The sequence below is a fragment of the Pseudorca crassidens genome, chromosome 21 (genome assembly GCF_039906515.1).
Source record: "Pseudorca crassidens isolate mPseCra1 chromosome 21, mPseCra1.hap1, whole genome shotgun sequence".
Lineage (NCBI taxonomy): Eukaryota > Metazoa > Chordata > Mammalia > Artiodactyla > Delphinidae > Pseudorca > Pseudorca crassidens.
This window is the reverse complement of record NC_090316.1, coordinates 24,632,030-24,653,715: the sequence shown is the minus strand read 5'-3', so window position 1 is coordinate 24,653,715 and position 21,686 is coordinate 24,632,030. Positions and strand designations below refer to the sequence as shown.

At 37.0% G+C, this 21,686-nt stretch overlaps 1 protein-coding gene across 2 annotated transcripts in view; it reads right to left on the bottom strand.

Annotated features, from left to right (window-relative positions):
* Positions 1-4,876: 4,876 nt before the first annotated feature.
* CFAP97 (cilia and flagella associated protein 97) overlaps positions 4,877-21,686 on the bottom strand; it is a 33,464-nt gene continuing 16,654 nt past the window's right edge. For both annotated transcript variants that reach the window (XM_067721659.1, XM_067721660.1), the window contains exons 3-5: positions 15,283-15,551; positions 7,744-7,894; positions 4,877-6,386 (exon numbers count right to left, since the gene is read on the bottom strand). In XM_067721659.1, the coding sequence (XP_067577760.1) occupies positions 6,259-6,386; positions 7,744-7,894; positions 15,283-15,551 (548 nt within the window). In that variant the 3' untranslated portion in view covers positions 4,877-6,258. The remainder of the gene's footprint in view (positions 6,387-7,743; positions 7,895-15,282; positions 15,552-21,686) is intronic.

Below are 21,686 nucleotides of genomic sequence, written 5' to 3'. Positions count from 1 at the left end.
AGATACCATTACATACACACCTAAATGGTTAAACCTTAAAAACAACCGACACTAAATATGAGTGAGGATATGGAACTACAGGAACTAATACACTTCTGCAAGAGCGTAAGCTGGTACATTCACTCTGGGAAACTCTGGCACTATCTATCGAATATGTAGACTGCACAGCAACTCCACTCCTAAGCATAGGCCCCACCAAAATGCACGCGCAGGTCAAGGCACATCTACAGAAATCTTTGTACTGGCATTACTTATAATAGTCAAAACCTGGAAACCACTTGAAATGTCCATCAGCCACAGGCTGGATAAATGGATCGTGGTATAGTCATACATTAGAATACTACACAGAAATGAGCACCGACGAATTACAGCCACAGGCGACGACGTGGAAGAATCTCACAAATGTAAGTACATTCAGCAAAAGCACTGAGACACAAAAGAATATAATTCCATTCGTATGACATTCAAAAACAGGCAAAACCACACAATGGTGTTAAAAGTTAAGCCGGTGGTTACCTTCTGGCAGGCAGAGAGGATTGTAACAGGGAGGGATCCCCACGGGATCTCATGAGTTCGCCCCACAGGCCCACTGAATTCGGGAGAAGGTGGTGAAAATCACAGCCCAAGAGGTGCAGACAAATGACTCGAGAGAAGTGGTCAATAAATTGATTCCAGACAGCACTGGACAAGACACAGAGAGGCTTGCCAGCCTATTTATCTGCTCCATGAAGACTTGTTAGAAAAGTAAAAATGCTGAAAAAGCCCACGTTTGAACTGGGAAAACTCATGGAGCTTCAAGGTGAAGGGAGCAATTCTGGACAAGCTTGGGGATGAGGGAGGTGAAAGAGCTGGTGGAGATGAACCACCAGTCCAAGAATCTGTTTAAAACTCAGATTCTGGGGCTTCCCTGGTGGCGCAGTGGTTGAGAATCTGCCTGCCAATGCAGGGGACACGGGTTCGAGCCCTGGTCTGGGAAGATCCCACATGCCGCGGAGCAACTGGGCCCGTGAGCCACAGCTACTGAACCTGCACGTCTGGAGCCTGTGCTCCGCAACGAGAGGCTGCGACAGTGAGTGGCCCCCGCTCTCCGCAACTAGAGAAAGCCCTCGCACAGAAATTAAGACCCAAGACAGCCAGCATAAATAAATAAGTAAATAAATAAATTTATTAAAAAAAAAACTCAGACTCTGAATGATGACAAATAAAAAATCTCATTTGTGAAAAAGAAGTCGGGGGGGCAGATCTTGTGAGTTCTTGGCAATATTCTAACTCTTGATTTGGTTAGTGGTGACCCAGGAGTTTGCTCTGTGACATGAGTTGTACATTTGTTTTGTGCCCCTTTCTGTATTTCTGTAATACTTAAACAGCTATCAACAAAATCTATGGAATGTCATTTTCTTGTGGATATTCACCTCAAAGACCACATTCCTCTCACATTCCCCGAAATATAATTTAAAATGAAATCTTCTCAAATTAACAGTAGAATTAGGTTTTTCTAGTTCGTATACCTAACTACATGGGAAGCAGATATGTTTGCTTAATTTGGGATATTTTCTTCATGAAACATAAAGATTCTCATAATGAAATAAAGAAACCAAAGCATACTCAAAACTTGGAGATCAGCTATAATCCCCAAATATATGAAATAAATGTAACGTGATTTTTGGTGAAGACTATCTTTGTAATATACATACTCTAAGAATTTCAAACCTTAATTTTTAATCATTTTTTTCGTGACTAGCCAAATTCTTTTACTATAATGGTGGATACAAAATTAGGTTCATAGGAAAAAACCCCGTGTCTCATTAAATTATAGTAAAACAATGACATGTTACCTTGTAAATTTTACTTTGTAGAGCAGTAAAACCTTAAAAATATCTAGAACAAACAGTGCAATTTACCTGAGCTTACAAACTGGATTCTGAAATAGAGACACAGAACATTAAGATTGTATTATGGTGGCTCCAGAAATATCTCTAAGTGGACTAAAAAACAGTCACCAGAATTTTAGAACCGAACAAAATTTTCTGCTGTAATGTAATCTTATTTGCTATAAGCATCCTTTAACTTCCTAGTTGAGAGCTCAAATACACTACAGCAGAACTACTCAGTGATTTACTCCAAAGGCATTGTTATTTAACCCTCATCAAAAAAATTCCTAATGTTTTAGCAGCAACTTTTAAAAAGAGTATTTCTTATCATTCATAATACATATATTACATATGAAATGTTGATGTGAACTTTTTAAAAAACACTGCTTCAAGCTATAAAAGAGTGTTGTAGCATCATAACAATTTTACAGGACAAATTAGATGATGTGGTTTGATGAGATGAGGATCAAGAATGTAATTTCTTTTTTAAAATTTATTTTATTTTTGGCTGCGTTGGGTCTTCGTTACTGTGCGTGGGCTTTCTCTAGCTGATGTAAGCGGGGGCTACTCTTCGTTGTGGTGCGCAGGCTTCTCATTGCGGTGGCTTCTCTCGTTGCAGAGCATGGGCTCTAGGCACGTGGGCTTCAGTAGTTGTGGCACGTGGGCTCAGCACTTGTGGCTCGCGGGCTCTAGAGCGCAGGCTCAGTAGTTGTGGCACACGGGCTTAGCTGCTCTGCAGCATGTGGGATATTCCCGCACCAGGGCTCAAACCCGTGTCTCCTGCACTGGCAGGTGGATTTGTAACCACTGCACCACCGGGAAAGCCCAAGAATGTAATTTTAAGTAAACACTTTGCCACATAAATGTCATAGTTTCAAAGATATAAATATTAATATCCTCTTTCCAATTTCATTCTCGCTAATTCTTAGTCATGTAAGGCACATAAAAGTTATTCTAATTTTTAAAATGGAAATAAGAGAGTGCATTTGAGAGACAGACATAGGATCAAAACTCAGTCATCTTTCATTCTTTTCTTTGTTTCTTCACTGTGCCAAGCTAGTTCTTCATCCCTAAAACACATTACAGTGGACTGGAAAATTTAAAAAGGATGTTGATTTTTAATTTTCTTACTATCTTTATTCATAGAAATAAAGTATTCATGAGCATTAAGCACATTTTCTAGGATGGTTTACAATCATTTATAGGTTTAGACTTTGGCATTTAAGATATTAAACATTTTATGAATTTAATTATTAAAACAGAATAACTTAAACTTGTGTCTCCAACTTTATACTGGTCATAATCCTTTTCACATTGTGCAGTACTTGAATTTGAAGATGAGAAGTACACAATCATGTCCATCCCAATGACCTCTTTTTAAAGTTATCTAGGTATCCATTTTGGACATTTGGGTTAACAAGCTGAAAACAACTGCATTACACTACATTTATAAGCAAACAAGAAAAATTTTATTCGGAGTAGTAGCTAAGAAAGCAGCTTTTTATGGAGATTGAAAAAAGGAAGTAGGGGAAGTATGAGGTAATTGCTATCCCTTAGAAAATAACTTTAATAGTTCAAAATCTTTCATAGGTCTTCCCTGGTAGCGCAGTGGTTGAGAGTCCGCCTGCCGATGCAGGGGACACGGGTTCGTGCCCTGGTCCGGGAGGATCCCACATGCCGCGGAGCGGCTGGGCCCGTGAGCCATGGCCGCTGAGCCTGCGCGTCTGGAGCCTGTGCTCTGCAATGGGAGAGGCTACAACAGTGAGAGGCCCGCGTACCGCAGAAAAAAAAAAACTTTCATAGAATCTTATTAAAAAGGATGTAACATCAGTTTAACATTTGAAAGATATGAAAATAACTCTCAATAAGAACCTTGCCTAGTAATTGTAGACCTTGGATTAGTATAATTTCTAGTTGCACGTGTAAATCTTCAAAATATATATCTTAGGTACAAGTGAACCAAATGTAAAGCAGTGCTAGAGGATCCTTCACTTTTTTCATGTTCTTGAAAATGAAAATAATATACTTATGATTCCTTCATAAAAACACCCCTTAAACTATGACATCTTAGAAGTACCTTGACTTATATCAGAAATATCACATTTTTCAACTCCTGTCCCTCTATTTATACTTATCATATAAACGAATCATGACAACAGAATTGTAAATTCCACTTTGAAAAGATGAATATTGTTGCTCTTCCTGACTTTTACTTCAAGTTGAACCCCTGTTATCAGAAATACTTAGATGAACCTCCCCGTTAACATAGTAAAAACTAAAGGCATTATATTAGTATCTAAAATCAAAATACAAAGAAAAAAATTTAATGATCAAAAATAAAAGTACAGCCTTATCTATAAAATTATAATTGTATCCTGACATAGGGTAGCAAAGACCATACAAAATGTATTCAGAGACTAATGCTATTACATAAAAGGTTTCATACCTTTTTTTCTCTAACAACTTAAAAATCAATTTAAAAAAATTGGCTAACTCACTATTGAGCAGATATTCAAATGCTGAATTTTAAATTCAACATTATCATATCGCTCCTTAAAGATAGGTTGTTATACAAACATTAAAAGTGCAATAAGTTAAAAAACAAAACAAAAACCGTGGTTTAGTATAGCTAAAATTTATATATAAAGCAGAGCACTAAGTGATGGAAAAATCTGTTCACCAGAACAGAATATCAAATAACAGCGAAGGAACATTATAAGCTCAAAGGAAGCAGCAGAAAAATCTCACAATCAGGTTGTGTTCACACAAATTTTTTAACCCCATTCTTCCCACGTTTCACAGGCCCTATCCGAAACAAAATCTATCAATACAAACTAAGACCAAGAAATTCTGAATTGATGTTCAGTAAAATGCAGTTTGGCTTACTGCCAAAGGTATTAAGAAAAGTAAGTTCGGCGTGCACGCTACAGAGCTTGAGTTAACCCAGAAAAACAAAAAACAAATCTTACTGTGGTTACAGATAAAAAATCCACACTAAGAAAAAGAAAGATTTAGCATTTAATATAGAAACTTTCCAATACATTTTAAGGTACACAGAAAAGGCCAGTAATGAAAACAGTGATAATTAGAACAGCAGAAGCAACATGACCTAGATATACTTTGTTGTATAATATAAGAGCCTTTAGATTGACAGAAAAATATTCTAATTTTAAAAGTCAACTATATTACACCCCACTCGCCATTACTAATTCTATTTAAGATTATTAGGACTTTAAAAGTGGGACTGATAAAAATGGTACTTCCAGGATTCAACACAAATGCCCAAACCAAAACAAATCAAGAAAGTTAGCTGACATTTAAAGTAGCCTCAACAAATTTTTTTCCCCTTTATCATTCACATTTTTAGTTTTCTTTTTCAGCCCTTAAAAACACTAGCTGGAATTTCTATAGCTGCGAGACAATGCATTTCTTTCTTTTCTTCTCACTTAAAACAATAAACTCTAAGGATAACACAACTCATTAACAGCATCACTTAAAACACTGTCCTGACACAACTCAGGATCTGCTTCTTGGCTCTTCAAACTGGTGGTGCTATTTTGCTGATTCAATAGATACTTGCTTTTGCTTATGATGATCTGGTCCTTGGACAAACTATTCACAATGCAGTAGCTCTAAAGAAACCTAATTTCTCAGAATCATTAACTACTTTCCCTGAATATATAAAAACATGAAAGAGGAGCTTCTAAGTTGAGCTTTCTAATACTCACAGTTTGAAATGGTTCAGAATGGTTGATAACGTGTTTGAGATCTAACTCAGTTCCCTTCTGCGGAAGTAGTAGGCACCTCTGGTGAATCCCAAGGATTGCCCCAGTTCAAGCTTCACTCAATCTGCTCACCAAATCTAAATCAGCTCCACCAATGAAAACAAATTTCAAGATTTGTTTCATAATAACTATCTTACAATTAAGTTATAAGTCACACTGCCCAAGTTCTGAAGCAAAGAGAAAACAAAGTCAGTCAGGAGCTATGCTCATGGTATAAAGCTTACAAGAAATGAAAAAAACAACAAACAAGAACTATATAGCTAAACATCTTGGGTCCAACATTCAGCGATGCTATCGCAACTGTTTTGTCAGTCTGACAGCTGAACCAATTTCTATGTTGAGAAAATACACCGGCATACTACCATTTCTCTGTAAAATACATACAAGTCTCCTATAAACTCCTCCTCACAGGAAACACTGATTTTATATTAAATTGTCTTTTTCAAAACAATTTTGCATCAAATTACAATAAATTACAAGTCACTGTTGTACACCTTAAATTGCTTAAAGAAGTATTTAGATGTTTATACAGAGAATGATAGTAATATACAAAAGCACTTCAATAAGAATTTGATGATCAATGTTTAAAGTAAAAAGAGTTTTTATAACCAAGCTGTACGGACATTAGGGGGCTTAGGTCTTAGCAACAGGCCACTGGATGTGTCAAAAGCTGATTGCTCACTCTTACAACTGAGACCACTGGTAGCACTGGATGTCCTGGAAGCTCCTCCTGAAAATACATAAAGAATAAGAAATGATTTGAATTATTTAAACTAAATCATCATCTAATAAACTTCTTCTCCTATCTTGAAGCCCAGAATAAAATTGTCTTCCCTATCTCACAGGTGTTTTTAAGTCTAATGTGATTCTCAACCAGGAATGTACTTCTGAATTCCCCATGGAACTTAAAAATATAATAACAAACATGCCCAAACGCTATTTTAGGGCATTTTGATTCAATAGATTTGGAGTGGGAATAAATGTTTTTAAAAGCTTCTCAAAGGATTCAAGTGGGAAAAAAATCTCTATGTATAACCATTTATACATTTATTCAACAAATAATTTACTGCTTTCAAGGCATAATACTAAGTGTGAGTAACTGGAATAAGACCCTTTCTTAGTCATGAACTCTGCCAAGGAAATGATGCTTGAAGGATGAGTGAATGGAATTACTAGTCATTTGAGTGTTTAAGATTACAAGCGGTTCCAACTTTCTCTTAGGATTAGCTTCTACAGACTTTATGGTTTTTTTTTTTTTTTTGCAGTACGCGGGCCTCTCACTGCTGTGGCCTCTCCCGTTGCGGAGCACAGGCTCCGGAAGCGCAGGCTCAGCGGCCATGGCTCACGGGCCCAGCCGCTCCGTGGCATGTGGGATCTTCCCGGACCGGGGCACGAACCCATGTCCCCTGCATCGGCAGGCAGACTCTCAACCACTGCGCCACCAGGGAAGCCCCAGACTTTATAGTTTTGAACACGTACATGAACTAACAAAACAGACTTCGGTAAGGAAAAAAGGTCTGGCCTTTCCATGCGTCACACGCCCTAGCACTCAGTGGTCACTCCCACCTGCGTTCTCCGGGACACACTACCCCGGGACACACTACCGGCCAGGCATGTAACGGATCATATATTAAGTATTAAGAGGGATTAATCTGATGACTACAGATTTGCTAATTCTTCTTTTAGTTACCAATGAGGAAGAAAAAGCACATATTAGGGCTGGAAGATACTACTAAAAATTCTTAACTGGCTAAAGAGAATGTTACAGCGACTTTAAATAGCATATCTGTTCATTTCTTCCTTAAATAAACATATTGAAAGTAAAAGTGTCTCCTCCATTATCTAAGAGATAACTGGTATTTTCAATTGTTTTTTCTCCTGGTTTCCTTCCTATGCTGCCATTATACACTGTAAATGAAACCTGAAATTAAAGAAGTAACACAAATAAAACAAAGCATGCCAGTGAAAAACAACAGACAGCATTCCAGAAGTCAGCATTTTAAAACTCTATCGTAAGAACCGAAGTTATATGTTTTTAAAAGGACAAAAGACACGAACAAGTACAAAATAATTTTGAGTACGCTTACTTAACGGGCTGTACTGGCCAAGAGTGGACCTCACTCGTCTGGAGGTCGGGGATGAGCTGAAATAACCCATGTTGCGGTGATAGTCTGTCAGCTGTTCTGAGCGTTTCATACCAACTGTTGGTTTCACAGCTTCAAGCCGTTTCAATAAAGCCTTCATTTAAAGACAACCCATTTAAAAGCCAACGTTAGAAAAATAGCAATAGTTTTTTAAAAAGGCGAATACTTTCTAGAACCTGAAATTCACAAAATGAAGTAGAAAAGACTTTAAGTCACTGTGAAAAAATATTTCAAATAATGTACTTTCAGGAAAATCTAAGGGTTTTCACCTAACCTATGGCTAACCAAAACCACTATGATTTTAACAACCGACTGTAGGCACATCTCTCTTCTTTGTCGGGTTACAATCTTAGAAAAGGTGCTGTAAGCTGAAATACATTAAACCTGATTTTCTCATAGAAATGACATAATGGGAGCAATAATGCTAAGAGCCCAGTGTTCAACCCTAGAAATGACTGTGAACACATCTAAGCTACTATTATAAGTTCTATCTATATATGCGCACAGAGCAGTGACTGTCAACCTGTTTACTTTCCAGTGGTGCCTCAGGGCTCCTAGGACGTTGAGGAAAGGCCAGTGGGCCGGCCTCTCAGGTCTCCCACTCCTAATTTCTACCGGCCCAACCATGCTTTCTGTATTGTCTGTTTTATATATTGAAGATTCTGCATAAAATTGTTTGGAAAAAAAAAGTTTTTGCTCTTAAGAAGTTTGAAATCAACTACTACAGAACATAAAGGTTTTTAAAGATTGTATAAACCAACTAGCCAAGGCAAGACAGTATCCAGTAGCGTGGTATGTGCATTAATACGATTTTGTAACAGAGGCTAATGTGTAATGTCCCTAATTTTATTCATAATCCTTCCTTCACAAATCAGAAGGTGAAAGAGTTTCTTTTGTTTGATTTTCACAGGCTTCAGTGAGAAAGGAATGTTTAAGTAGACCAAATGGATGGGGGAATTGATCCATGGTTGTGTTTTATTATTTTCTTTATTGACTTAAACTTCCTCTGTAGCAAGTTGATCTTTGTTTGAAAAGAGAATGCTGTCCTGCACTAAGATTCACATTATAAAGTTAGCCTCATGAGTTTAGTCATAGGACAAGTTTTCTCTGGACAATCTTTTTTCCTTCTCCCTCAACTTAGTTTTATCTTTGTATTGTGGTATAATCCACATAAGATTTACCATTCTAACCATTTTTAAGCCTACAGTTCATCACCACCAACTGTCTCCAGAACTTGTTCTCAACTGTTATCAGCCCCCTCCCGCCCTGCTATTCTGAGGCTCCATTATCAGTGTGTTCCTGCGCGATTCCAGAGAAGCCAGAATATTGAGGGAAGAGCTATCGAGGAAAGGAGAGCAAGGGTTGTAGAATGAAAGGAGCTTGCAGACAAACGGCAGAGGCGCAGGACACAGGAAGAAGCAGCCGGACCCACCCAGAGGACTCAGCCTGCCAGCTCACCTTCCTGCATGAAATGGCCTTCTTCAGTTCTGAGCCTTCAAAAGCTAGAAAAGAGTCAACTCCTCAGTGAAGTCTTACACAAGTAGAGGAACGGTTCTCTTTGCTGAGTTCAGAGTCAGGATTTATCTGTGGTTCCACCTGACTATAAAGTCTACGGTCTTTCCATAATAACATGCTGTCTTTCTCTCTTTGTAGACAGAGAACCTGTACAATTTAGGTGCCAAGACCTACCAACTAATATATCTCCTCCACCTGCAGTTTATAACTGAGTAAGAAACTTGCTGGGTGTCACATCATCGATGTATTTTACTGGGTAGAGAACCATTCGCTGTTTTATCTGATTATCCTATTAACTACTCATTGAGCTGTGCACAGTGGAATGGACAGCACAGAAAACTTGGTATTTTCAGTTACCTACCAATTTTGTTTTCTTGCTGGTAGAAGTCTCAATGTTTTTTAGATAAACTGCTAATTCCCTAAATTTATTCATTTGGTTGTATGTATATTTTTCTTTTACAAACTTTAAGAAAATTGCAATGCTTATTTATCAGATATAAAACATATAAAGTAATGTGATCAAAATCAATTTGGAAATAAGTTAACAATAAGGCAAAAAGTAAACCCATTCTGTAATGCTGATATGTCACTTATCAAGTTTACATGCAGAAACCTGGGGAAATAAGAGCAATGATTTGGTTCAGCTATCCAAATCACACGGAACCGTGCCATGTATCTGTGTGCGATATGAACACAACAAGCTCAGCAAAAGCTAAAGGAATGATTTCAGATACAAACAGCTCTTACTTGTAGAAACAATATATTGATAAAAATATGAAGGATTACAGTAGAAGCCCTATAATCAAAAGTATATACATTTCAATCTAGTCATCAATTTACAACTCCTGAGTAAGACTTAAAAATGATAGGTCAAAATACTGTAACACTTGTAGTTGAGTGATAAAAAAATATAAGTTTTCTAGTCAGAAAGACCTGGATTTAAACCTTTGCTGTGCCATTGATTGTGTGACCTTGGTCAAATGACTTAATAGTGATATTAACAATGAAATAAAACTCAAAGAGTCAGTTTAGGGTACTAAATGAGATAATGCATTTAAAATGCTCAGAACAGTGCCTGGTATATAGTAAGGACTTATTAAATATTAATTGCTATCCTTAATACTGCTTTGATTATTTTCTAGTTGTTTGACACACTCTAGTATTATCTTCATAGCTAAGTTATATATTAAATGACAGGGTAGTATTTTATATTTTTTCTTATATCCATTCCAGTTTCTTACATAGCTCATAGCAGACATTAAACAAATATCTGTTTAATGGATTGAAAAATGTAAGAATGGTTACTTATATTCCCATTTATGGTTTACAAAATCTTAGAACTGCTACTCAAATCAGATTCTAACAATGAATTCGAACAGTTTGTTCAAATATCTCTGTTCTATCTAGGAAGTATTCTTTATCGAAAGAAAATTAACCCAGCCTGAATCCTGTCTTCTGAGGTGGAAAGGTTAAAACAAATGAATGGACAAACAGTGAGTTAATGATTTCTGCAGCTGCTAGCAGAGGAGAGTTGCTTTATTGTTTCTAAAGTGAAAAAGCAAAGACCCTGAAGGACATTAAAGAGTAACAAGTGTCCTACAGTCTGGGACAATCACGACTGTTCTACATATTTGTCTATAGCTGGAGTTGTATTCAGTTATCATTAGCTTGCTTTCTTCTATGGAAGGAGATAACAGACAATAAGCAGAGGAGGAAAACCAAAGCGAGTGAACTGTAAATTATTTCAAGACCTTGGAACAAAGGTACTGACTAATCCACAGATAATACTCATACTTGGTATGAGATTTGCTATAAAACTTCATCTTTGTGACAACATATCACTCTCTAATAGTTTTCACATCTATCTAACATTACCTCCCTAAACCAGCAGACAAAGAACAGAAGAGGGAGGATTTTATTGCTCATCTAATGTTTTTAAGATTGGTTTGAATTTTATAAATTTACATTGGGTTGGCCAAAAAGTTCGTTCGAGTTTTTCTGTAAGATGTTACAAAAGCCCGAACAAATTTTTTGGCCAACCCCATACATGCGTTACTTTTACTTTAAAAATAATATTTTAACACAGTAACTCATGAGTGGAAAGATTATGGTTTACTTTATTCAATTACTCCTCTCCCCACCCCCTTTTCACAGCTCAGGAAACTGACAGACATACATTTAAGAGCATGAAATAGCCTCATTATTTTAGAGTAAGGTGAAACTATATCCTCACTGACCCCTTCTCCTTCTGCTAAGGTTATTCTTGCACTCTTTCATAAAAACAGAATTCATATTATGTCCAAATGAATATAAAGAGACATGGTTTAACAAGAATATTTCAAAATTCATGAATTAAAAAATTTGTTCCCTTTTGAAATAATGAAGTTCTAATATAATTGAGTCTATATGTAGCAAGCACGCCCTCTACTGGATAGAGGGCTCTCCTTTTCTACCTCTTCTGCACAGCACTACTTTGTCTCAAGTCTAACAGCCTCTGGATTACTAAGGAACTAATTTGAGAGTACTGGAACAGAACTGCTTTAGTCATCATGCCTGTTAGCCATCTGAACTGGCCTCTATCACTGGAGATGGAGCAAAGGAAGGATTATAAATCATGAAAATTATAAAGTAATGGACCCTGCTTGTGCAGTACACCTGACACAAAAGTGCTGTATGAGCACGTCTGTACCCATGCATGTGTGTTTTGACTACGAACAGTTTAGCAAACAGGTTAAAAAGTATATCATCTCACCCTGAGGAACTATTAGAGCCAATGTGGCTCTAAATAAGGATTTGGTAGGTGGCTGCTTATATAATAAATACACAAAAAGTGATGGTTTACAAAAGTAACCAATTAGAAAATGTAATGAAAAATTTCATGGCAATAGCATAAAAATATACAGTTTTTAAAAAAACTATAAAACCTTACTAAGGTAGAGTATAAGAAGGCTTGAGTAAATGGAAAGACATACCATATTTCTAGATAGGAAGGTAATATTTTAAGAGTGCCAAACACTCTGCAATTAAAATGTGAAGTCAACACAATTCCAACAAAAATTTAATTAAAAAACTTTTTATAAAGAAAAAAGTCAGTCAGTATGAAGAATAAATGCAAAGGAATAGCCAAGAAAAAATTTTAAAAGGTATAGAATTAGTTTTATTTTGGTATAGACGGTGAAGAGTTAAGCATAAATCTGGAAGATTATTTTTCCTTACAATAACATAACAATATTTTATAATAAATTATGTTTATTTTCCTGTTTAGCTTTAAGCTACTTTTTCCACTTATGAATTAAGCTTTTGTTTCGGAGCTGCACTGCCCAAAGCCACAAGCCATATGTAGCCACAGAGCATTTAAAATGTGGCTAGTCCAAATTGAGATGTGCTCTAAGCATAAAATATACAACGGATTTCAAAGACTTAGTACCAAAAAAAGGTAAAATCTCAATTTTTTATATTGCTTACATGTTAAAAAGAAATATTTTTGATTTAGTCAGTTAAAATATTATAGCAGAATAATTTCACCTGTTTCTTTGAACTTTCTAACGTGGCTACTAGAAAAATTTAAATTATACATGTGGTTCACATTATATTCTACTGTCCTAGAGTATAACAAATAAGACCTTACTATGAAATGGAGAAAAATATTGCTCACATATACATATTACTAAGCATACAAAGTAAAAAGAATAAAATAGTGGTAATTTTCCACTGTTTATTAAAACAGCTGAGATGTACCACTGATATGGGGGATGATAAAAGCTGTAAACAGAAGCTGCTTAACAGTTTTCATCCTGTTCATACCAGTAAAGCCTCTAGACAGTATGGCTTCAGCTTCTCAAAAGTAAACCCAAGTTCCTCAAAAAGATAAACACAGAATTACCATATGACCCAGCAATTCCACTCTTAGGTATGCACCCAAAGGAACTGAAAGCAGGGACCCGAACAGATACTTGTAGTCAGTGTTCCCGTGCAGCATTACTCACAGTAGCCAAAATGTAGAAACAACCCAAGTGTCCACCATCAGATGAATGGGGAATCAAAATGCGGCACATACATATATGGAATATTATTCAGCCACAAAAAGGAATGAAGTTCTGATATAGGATACAACATGGATAAACCTCAAAAACATGCTAAGGGAAATAAGCCAGACACAAAATGACAAATATTCCATTATTCCACTTATATGAAATATCTAGAATAGGCAGATTTATAGACAGAAGGTAGATTAGAGGTTACCAAGGGCTGAGGAGAAGGGAGAACGGAGTGTTATTGTTTGGTACAGAGTTTCTGTATGGAGTGATCAAAAAAGTTTTGGAAATAAGTAGTAGTGATGGTTGCCCAACATTGTGAATGTAATTAATGCCACTGAACCAATCACTTAAAAACAAAATGGCAAATTTTATGTTACGTATATTTTACTACAACTTATGAATTGTACACTTTAAATGAGTATGGCATGTGAATTATATCTCAAAAAAGCTGTTAAAAAAAAGTAACCCCAAAGCTAGGTAACCGGGACATGATTCTGCCACCTGCTAGCTGTTTAACCTTGAGGAAGTCCCTGCGCCCTACTCAGTGTCTCAGTTTCTCCTCCACAACAACAGTAAGTGTGTCTTTAGGTTGCTACGAGGATTAAATGACCTAAAATTGTAAAGCAGTATGCACTATGCAACTGCTTGTTAAATAAAACAAGACTCCAGAGCCATGTGGGAGAGTGAAAATAAGGTAAAACCAGATGTTCGTGACACACACTAATTCCAAATTTTTTAAAATCATGAATGAATCTTGAAACTGCCAGAGTGACGTGCAGGAAGTTATCATGTAGCTCACTACCCACCAACCTCACTTCAACTCGTTTTGCTGTTACCTACTTCCTGCCACATTCAGGGTGACTCTCCTAAAGGGCCCAAGAGTACTATTTTTGTAAATATACCAACCCAGCTCGCCAACTCCTGGTGCTAGTGATGGTAACAAAGAAATTCACAGGAGTTGTTACTCTTGCAAGTTCAGGTTAAGTACATAGTCAAATAGAACTGTACTGATGACGAAACATAATGAGGGTGAATTTTGCTAATTATTCTAGTAATTTTAATAATAGCTTTACCAATTATTTTAGCTCTGAATGTATGTGCTCATTAAGGGTCTAATTTTAGTTTAAGATGCTACGTGGGTTTAAAATCTTGGCTTAGCCACTTCCTTACCAGCTCCTTGTCCATGGATTAATTATTTAACCCTTTTAGGTCTCAATTATTCCATTTGTAAGACGTGGATAAAAATAAAGTACCTACCTGAAAGAATTATTGTCAGGATTCAATAAGCTAATATTTAGAAGACACTTAGAACAACGCCCAGCATTAAAGAGCTCAATAAATATCATCAATTACTATGAACTGCATTTTATAAAGAAAATGATATGCTATGAATAAATAGGTTTTAATGTGAAGATTTTCAACAGTTTCCATATATATTCCTTAGGACATCAAAGCGTACTTATATGGTTTTTAACAATCAATGTCTTTCATACATTCAAGCAGCAGGGCAACAAATTTGACCTCTCTGAGAATGTATTTATTATTTAAAATAAATGATATTTAAATTATTTTAGCTTTCGAGGATAAAATGAAGTGAAATAGATTTAGCTCTCCAGAAGAGACATGTATCTCACCCTTGGACACCATTTCCTGTACTACTATAGTGATTCCACAGATATAGTCAAATAAATAATGGAGCTTTCAGTATTTTCATTTAATATTCCCTTAAAATATAGTTTCCTGGATAAAAAAGCATACATTGTACCTTCCAGGCTCATAGCTCATCATGTATTTCAGGCCATACGTATCTATTCCTACTTTTATATAAGTAAGTTAGAAAATTTCGCTGTATTGGGTTTCCTGAAAGTTGGACTAACAAATCAGTACAAATGCATTTTCTTTGATGACTAAAAAAATCTCAGTTACTTACCAAATTTTCTCTTTCAATCCTTTGTTGTTCCCTCTGTCTGTTGAGAGCACTATGATATAACCTAGGTGGAGGACCAGTCGATCTTCTTGGAATCGTACTTTTGCTTCCTGGTTTTTCAGCCTGTCTCGACAGTTCTTTCAAAAGCCTCTGATTTTCCCGATCAATCTGTCTCACCTCCTCTCTTGTGAAAGAGTAGTTTTTCCTAGGTGCTACTGAAGGCTGATCAAAGTGATGTTTTTGTGGTCCCTTTTTATCTAATTGCAGAAAAGCTACAGAAGTGAGCAAAAAAAGGGAAAATGGCTAAACAAAGTAGCACAGAAATATGATGGTATATGCTTTAGCTCCTATAAATGGAAACAATTACATTAAGTCATGAAAAGGGATGTATGAAATAATGCCAGTGACATCCAGACTACAATTGGGTAGAAAAAAACTCAGAGGCAGCTTAGAGTTTTCTGCTCGTTGGGTTCTTTGGGAATAAAATGCTAATATAAAACCATGAAGATATTTTAATGAGAAATGTTCATGGCACTGGTTGTACACTGCTGGTATAATTTATGGAAAATGCCTTTGTCACATTCGTTTTATGTTCTCCTAAGGCAGTTTAAAAGTTAGAAACCTCTGGTGGAGTGTACTGACGCAATACTTAGTTGAGATGGTTCTTACTGGTTGGAGGGTATACTTCAAAAAATAAAATGTCCTCAGCAATGCAAACAATGGCCAGAAAATGGCAAAAGCAAACCCATAATATTCTGAAACCTTCAACTTAACCTGAAAATATTTTACTACACAAGATTTATGACCTTAATATTCGCATTAAAACAAATACTTGTATAAAAGTCAAACTTTTATTCCTGACTAAACAAAAGCCAAATAAATACATTATATAAAAGGAGTTTTTAACAAAGAAAAATATTTTCCATACTATGATTATCAAATGAAGCTTTTATCAACATGCTAAATTCTTAAATTTTCATTATTATAACAATTTTCAGTAAGTCACAATTATTACTAAACATTTGTCAGAAGTTTCTAAAAATATTAAGCTGGCTCAGTGTTTCGGCTTAAGTCTGTGCTAAAAATGAATACATTATATCAGATTAACAGAATGGTACATTTGTTTTGTTTTAACAATATTTTTTTAGAGTAACCATTATTTGTTTTTATTAGAGTGTAGCTTTATGTAAACTCTTTTACTTCCTTAGTATTTTATACTGTTAAAAGCACAGTGCTGTAAGGTAAAGAGGCATTTTAAACTCCATTTAAAAAATGTGACTGGTGCAAAAAAGTTAAATCCTTTGAGCAAAGTCACAAAAACTGTAAATCTACCTCCCAAAGCTTAAACTGAACACTATCAAAGATTACAGAAACTTTAAAAAAAATGAGTAACAGTGGCTTCCTGAGGGGAAAACTTAGGAAATTAGTGGTTGGTAGTTTGTTGAAAACCATACCACACTAATGACAAAACCTGAATAGGAACCCATTTAGAAAGATATATATGGGGTTCAAGATGGCGGAGTAGAAGGATGTGCGCTCACTCCCTCTTGCGAGAGCACCAGAATCACAACTGACTGCTGAACAGTCATCGACAGGAAGACACTGGAACTCAACAAAAAAGATACCCCACATCCAAAGACAAAGGAGAAGACCTAATGCGACGGTAGAGGGGCACAATCACAATCAAATCAAATCCCATAACCGCTGGGTGGGTGACTCACAAACTGGAGAACACTTATACCACAGAAGTCCACCCACTGGCGTGAAGGTTCTGAGCCCCACGTCAGGCTTCCCAATCTGGGGGATCTGGCAATAGGAGGAGGAATTCCCAGAGAATCAGACATGGAAGGCTAGCGGGATTTGACTGCAGGACTTCAACAGGACGGGGAAACAGAGACTCCACTCTTGGAGGGCACACACAAAGTAGTGTGCACATTAGGACCCAGGAGGAAGGAGCAGTGACCCCACAGCAGACTGAGCCAGACCTACCTGCTAGTGTTGGAGGGTCTCCCGCAGAGGCGGGGGGTGGCTGTGGCTCACCGTGGGGACAAGGACACTGGCAGCAGAAGCTCTGGGAAGTACTCCTTGGCGTGAGCCCTCCCAGAGTCCAACATTAGACCCACCAAAGAGCGCATAGGCTCCAGTGCTGGGTCGCCTCAGGCCAAACAACCAACAGGGAGGGAACCCAGCCCCACCCATCAGCAGACAAGCAGATTAAAGTTTTACTGAGCTCTGCCCAACAGAGCAACACCCAGCTCTACCCACCACCAGTCCCTCCCATCAGGAAACTTGCACAATCCTGTAAGATAGACTCATCCACCAGAGGGCAGACAGCAGAAGCAAGAAGAACTACAATCCTGCAGCCTGTGGAACGAAAACTACTTCACAGAAAGATAGACAAGATGAAAAGGCAGAGGGCTATGTACGAGATGAAGGAACAAGAGAAAATCCCAGACAATCAACTAAATGAAGTCGCGATAGGCAACTTTCCAGAAAAAGGATTCAGAATAATGATAGTGAAGATGATCCAGGACCTCAGAAAAAGAATGGAGGCAAAGATCAAGAAGATGCAAGAAATGTTTAACAAAGACCTAGAAGAATTAAAGAACAAACACCTAGAAGAATTAAAGAACGAACAAACAGAGATGAACAATACAATAACTGAAATGAAAAATACACTAGAAAAAATCAATAGCAGAATAACTGAGGCAGAAGAACAGATAAGTGACCTGGAAGACAGAATGGTGGAAATCACTGCTGTGGAACAGAATAGAGAAAAAAGAATTAAAAGAAATGAAGACAGCCTAAGAGACCTCTGGGACAACATTAAACACACCAACATTCTCACTAGAGGGGTCCCAGAGGGAGAAGAGACAGAGAAAGGACCTGAGAAAATATTTGAAGAGATTATAGTCAAAAAAATTTCCCTAACATGGGAAAGGAAATAGCCACCCAAGTCTGGGAAGCGCAGAGAGTCCCAGGCAGGATAAACCCAAGGAGAAACATGCCGAGACACATAGTAAGCAAACTGACAAAAATTAAAGACAAAGCAAAATTATTAAAAGCAACAAGGGAAAAATGACAAATAACATACAAGGGAATCCCCATAAGGTTAACAGCTGATTTCTCAGCAGAAACTCTACAAGCCAGAAGGGAGTGGCATGATATTGGGAGATTGGGATTGAAATGTATACACTGATGTGTATAAAGTGGATGACTAATAAGAACCTGCTGTATAAAAAATATATAAAATAAAAAGATATATTTGTACTATATATAATTGAAGTATCTTCTTCCAAGAAATATCCATTTTGTAGAATTTAATAAGGTTTCTTGATTAATTTAGCCATTTATGTGAGGCTTTAAAATTAAATTCTAGAGGGAATTAAAAGTAAGCTATTTTCCTAATATCATTTTAAAAAAGGTTTTAAAAATAAAAGAAGGCAATAGCTAAAAAATAAAATAAAACAAGAATTTCAGTCTAATTCATTTAAAAAGATAGCATTCTAACTCTCCTTGATGGAGAAGTATATGTTGGATGTTATTTAGTGACACCAGGTATCACTAGCACATTTTTCTAAAGTGGCTGCTGTGTGCTTCAGCACATGGCAACCTCCAATATATAATCCATTGTCTTTCCAATTAAGATCTAAAAAAAGTTAACTTGAATAAACTTTCAGGGATACAAACATATTTATATAAATATGTACATATTTAAAGTCACACATTTAAGAAATATTGCTTTTTCCTAATTTTCTTTAATGAAACAATTTTGCTCAAACTCTTTACAGTATTTCAATATGTCCATCATAGCTAGAGCCACTTCTTGATTCATCTAACTACTGGAAGTACCAGCTTAACTTGCACCTAAGCTAATTGAGATATGACAGCATTTAAATATGTTATGTGTAATGTTATTAATGGAAAATTTATCCCAAGCCATATTAAGTCCTTATTCACATATTAGTTCTTAAAAAAAATCCATCCTGTAGGCATATTCATGATCCCTATTTAAAAAAATCAATGATATTTGCTTTTTAAAATGATTTTTAAAGGTTTAAAAAAAATCCAACTCTTATAATTGAGAGGTGACAATTCAAGGAATAATAACTAAGTTTACTAAGCTTCTTTGTCTTCTTTATGAACATCTTGTCAGATGAGAACTTCTGTGACATTCTTCCGGTCTCCTTCCTTTGCATCTCGGCAGGCCTGTGATGGCGTGGACCAACACAATATAGCCCAAGGCTCAGCAAAAACGGAGACAGACACAGGCCACCCCCCCCCACCCCTTGTTGGCTGGCCCAGGGGCCCAAGCACAAGGATTCCAGCATCCTGGAAGTATCAATGGTTTATTTTACCACAATAATAAGACAGGATAGAAAGAGATGAACTAAAAAAAGGAATGGGGGGGGGCTTCCCTAATGGCGCAGTGGTTAAGAATCCTCCTGCCAATGGAGGGGACACGGGTTCGAGCCCTGGTCCAGGAAGATCCCATATGCCATGGAGCAACTAAGCCCGTGCGCCACAACTACTGAGCCCGCGCTCTAGAGCCCGCGAGCCACAACTACTGAAGCCTGCGAGCCACAACTACTGAAGCCCGCGTGCCTAGAGCCTGTGCTCTGCAACAAGAGAAGCCACTGCAATGAGAAGCCCACGCACCGCAACGAAGAGTAGCCCCCGCTCGCCGCAACTAGAGAAAGCCCGCGCATAGCAACAAAGACCCAACGCAGCCAAAAATAAATACATTAATTAATTAATTTTAAAAAATGGAATTGGTCACTTTTCAAGCAAAATTTAGACAGAATATAAGAGTCAGGACTTTTGGGATTCAAAAGTATAATTACTACTTCAGCTTCCTAGTCTCTCCCGGCAGAAGATTTTCAAAGTACTCGAGCTATGACCGAGGAACCACGCCCGAGGAGCCACAGCCGCACCTGGACTCGATTTAAACCCTGGATCTCCAGGTTGGAGGATGTATTTGGAAAGGGGGAACATTTTTGCACTGGGGAGGAATGTAAATCAGTGTATGGCCAGAGGCTGGACTGAAGAGGTTTTGAAACATGTCCATGTTATTTGACACTCCTCCCATTAAGAAGGAGCGTCTATGCCCTGGGAAGGTTTATAACCATTTAAACCAATAGAACATGGAAGAAATGATGCTATGTGACTTCCAAGGCTAGGTCATAAAAGGTGATGAGGTTTGTGCCTTGTTTCCTGGAACACTGTCCTTGGAGCCCTGAGCCAGCTGCGCTGAGGCTGCGGTATGTGAAGAAGCCAGGCCACGAGGAGAGGCCACCCGTGGGTCCTCCACTCAGCAGCCCTGGTCTTCAAGTCACCCCAAGCCCAGATATCTGACGTGTGAGTAAACCAGCACTCAGATGATTCCAGACCCCCAGCTGTCAAGTCACTCCTGCCTTTGAGTCTCTCCATACCCTAAATGTTGGGGTGATTTGCTATGTAGCAACAGAAACCGATATTTCATCACTTAAAAATTTTTTCTGTGTGATAGACAAACAAAATACCCATGGCCAAGAGCAGTCTACAAGCAGGTAGTTTATGCTTTTTTTGTTTTTTTTTTTTTGGTCTAACTGATTTGGTCTAACCAATTTGATCATCTAGTTCTGCTTTGCTTTTATTATACATTTTAAATCAATGGCTATTAAATCTTTTTAGCATATTTGGTCAGTTTATTAATGTAAAACACTCTTCTTTGTCCCTTTCAGTAATTTTCACATCCTGAATGCTATTCTGTGTACTACTAAGATTGATATTTCTATTTTCTCCTTGTTACCTGTTTGGCATATCAAAGCTCATTCCTCCTATACTTTTTAAAATATCTTTGCAGGTTGGATTTGATTAAAAAATTTTAACCCCCTCTGATATTATCTTCTGATAAAACCATTTACTTATATTGTTTGATCTCTTTTCTCACAATTTTATTTCTTTAAAAAATGCTTTTTTGGTTATTTCTTCTTTTTTCCCCATTTTTCCCCCTTTTGGAAGACTATGATAAATTTTTTTTTCTCTAATTGACTACAAATGCTATATTCTAATTCCATTCTTCTGGAATAGAAGTTCTTAAACTTCTTGGTCTCAGGACCCTTTCATTACATCTAAAGATTATTGGGGACCCCAAAGAATGTTTATGTGGATTACATCTATCAATATTTATCATGTTAGAAGTTAAAAGGGAAAATTTTAAGGTATTAATTCATCTGAAAATAACAATAAACCAGTGATATGTGAACATCACATTTTTATAAAAAAGGTTAGTGAGAAGAGTAGCAGAGTTGAACATTTCTGCAAATATTTTAATGCCTGCCTTAATAGAAGACAGCTGGATTCTCATATCTGCTTCTGCACTCACTCTGTTGTGCTGTCATTGTCATGTAGCCCCTGGAAAGCTC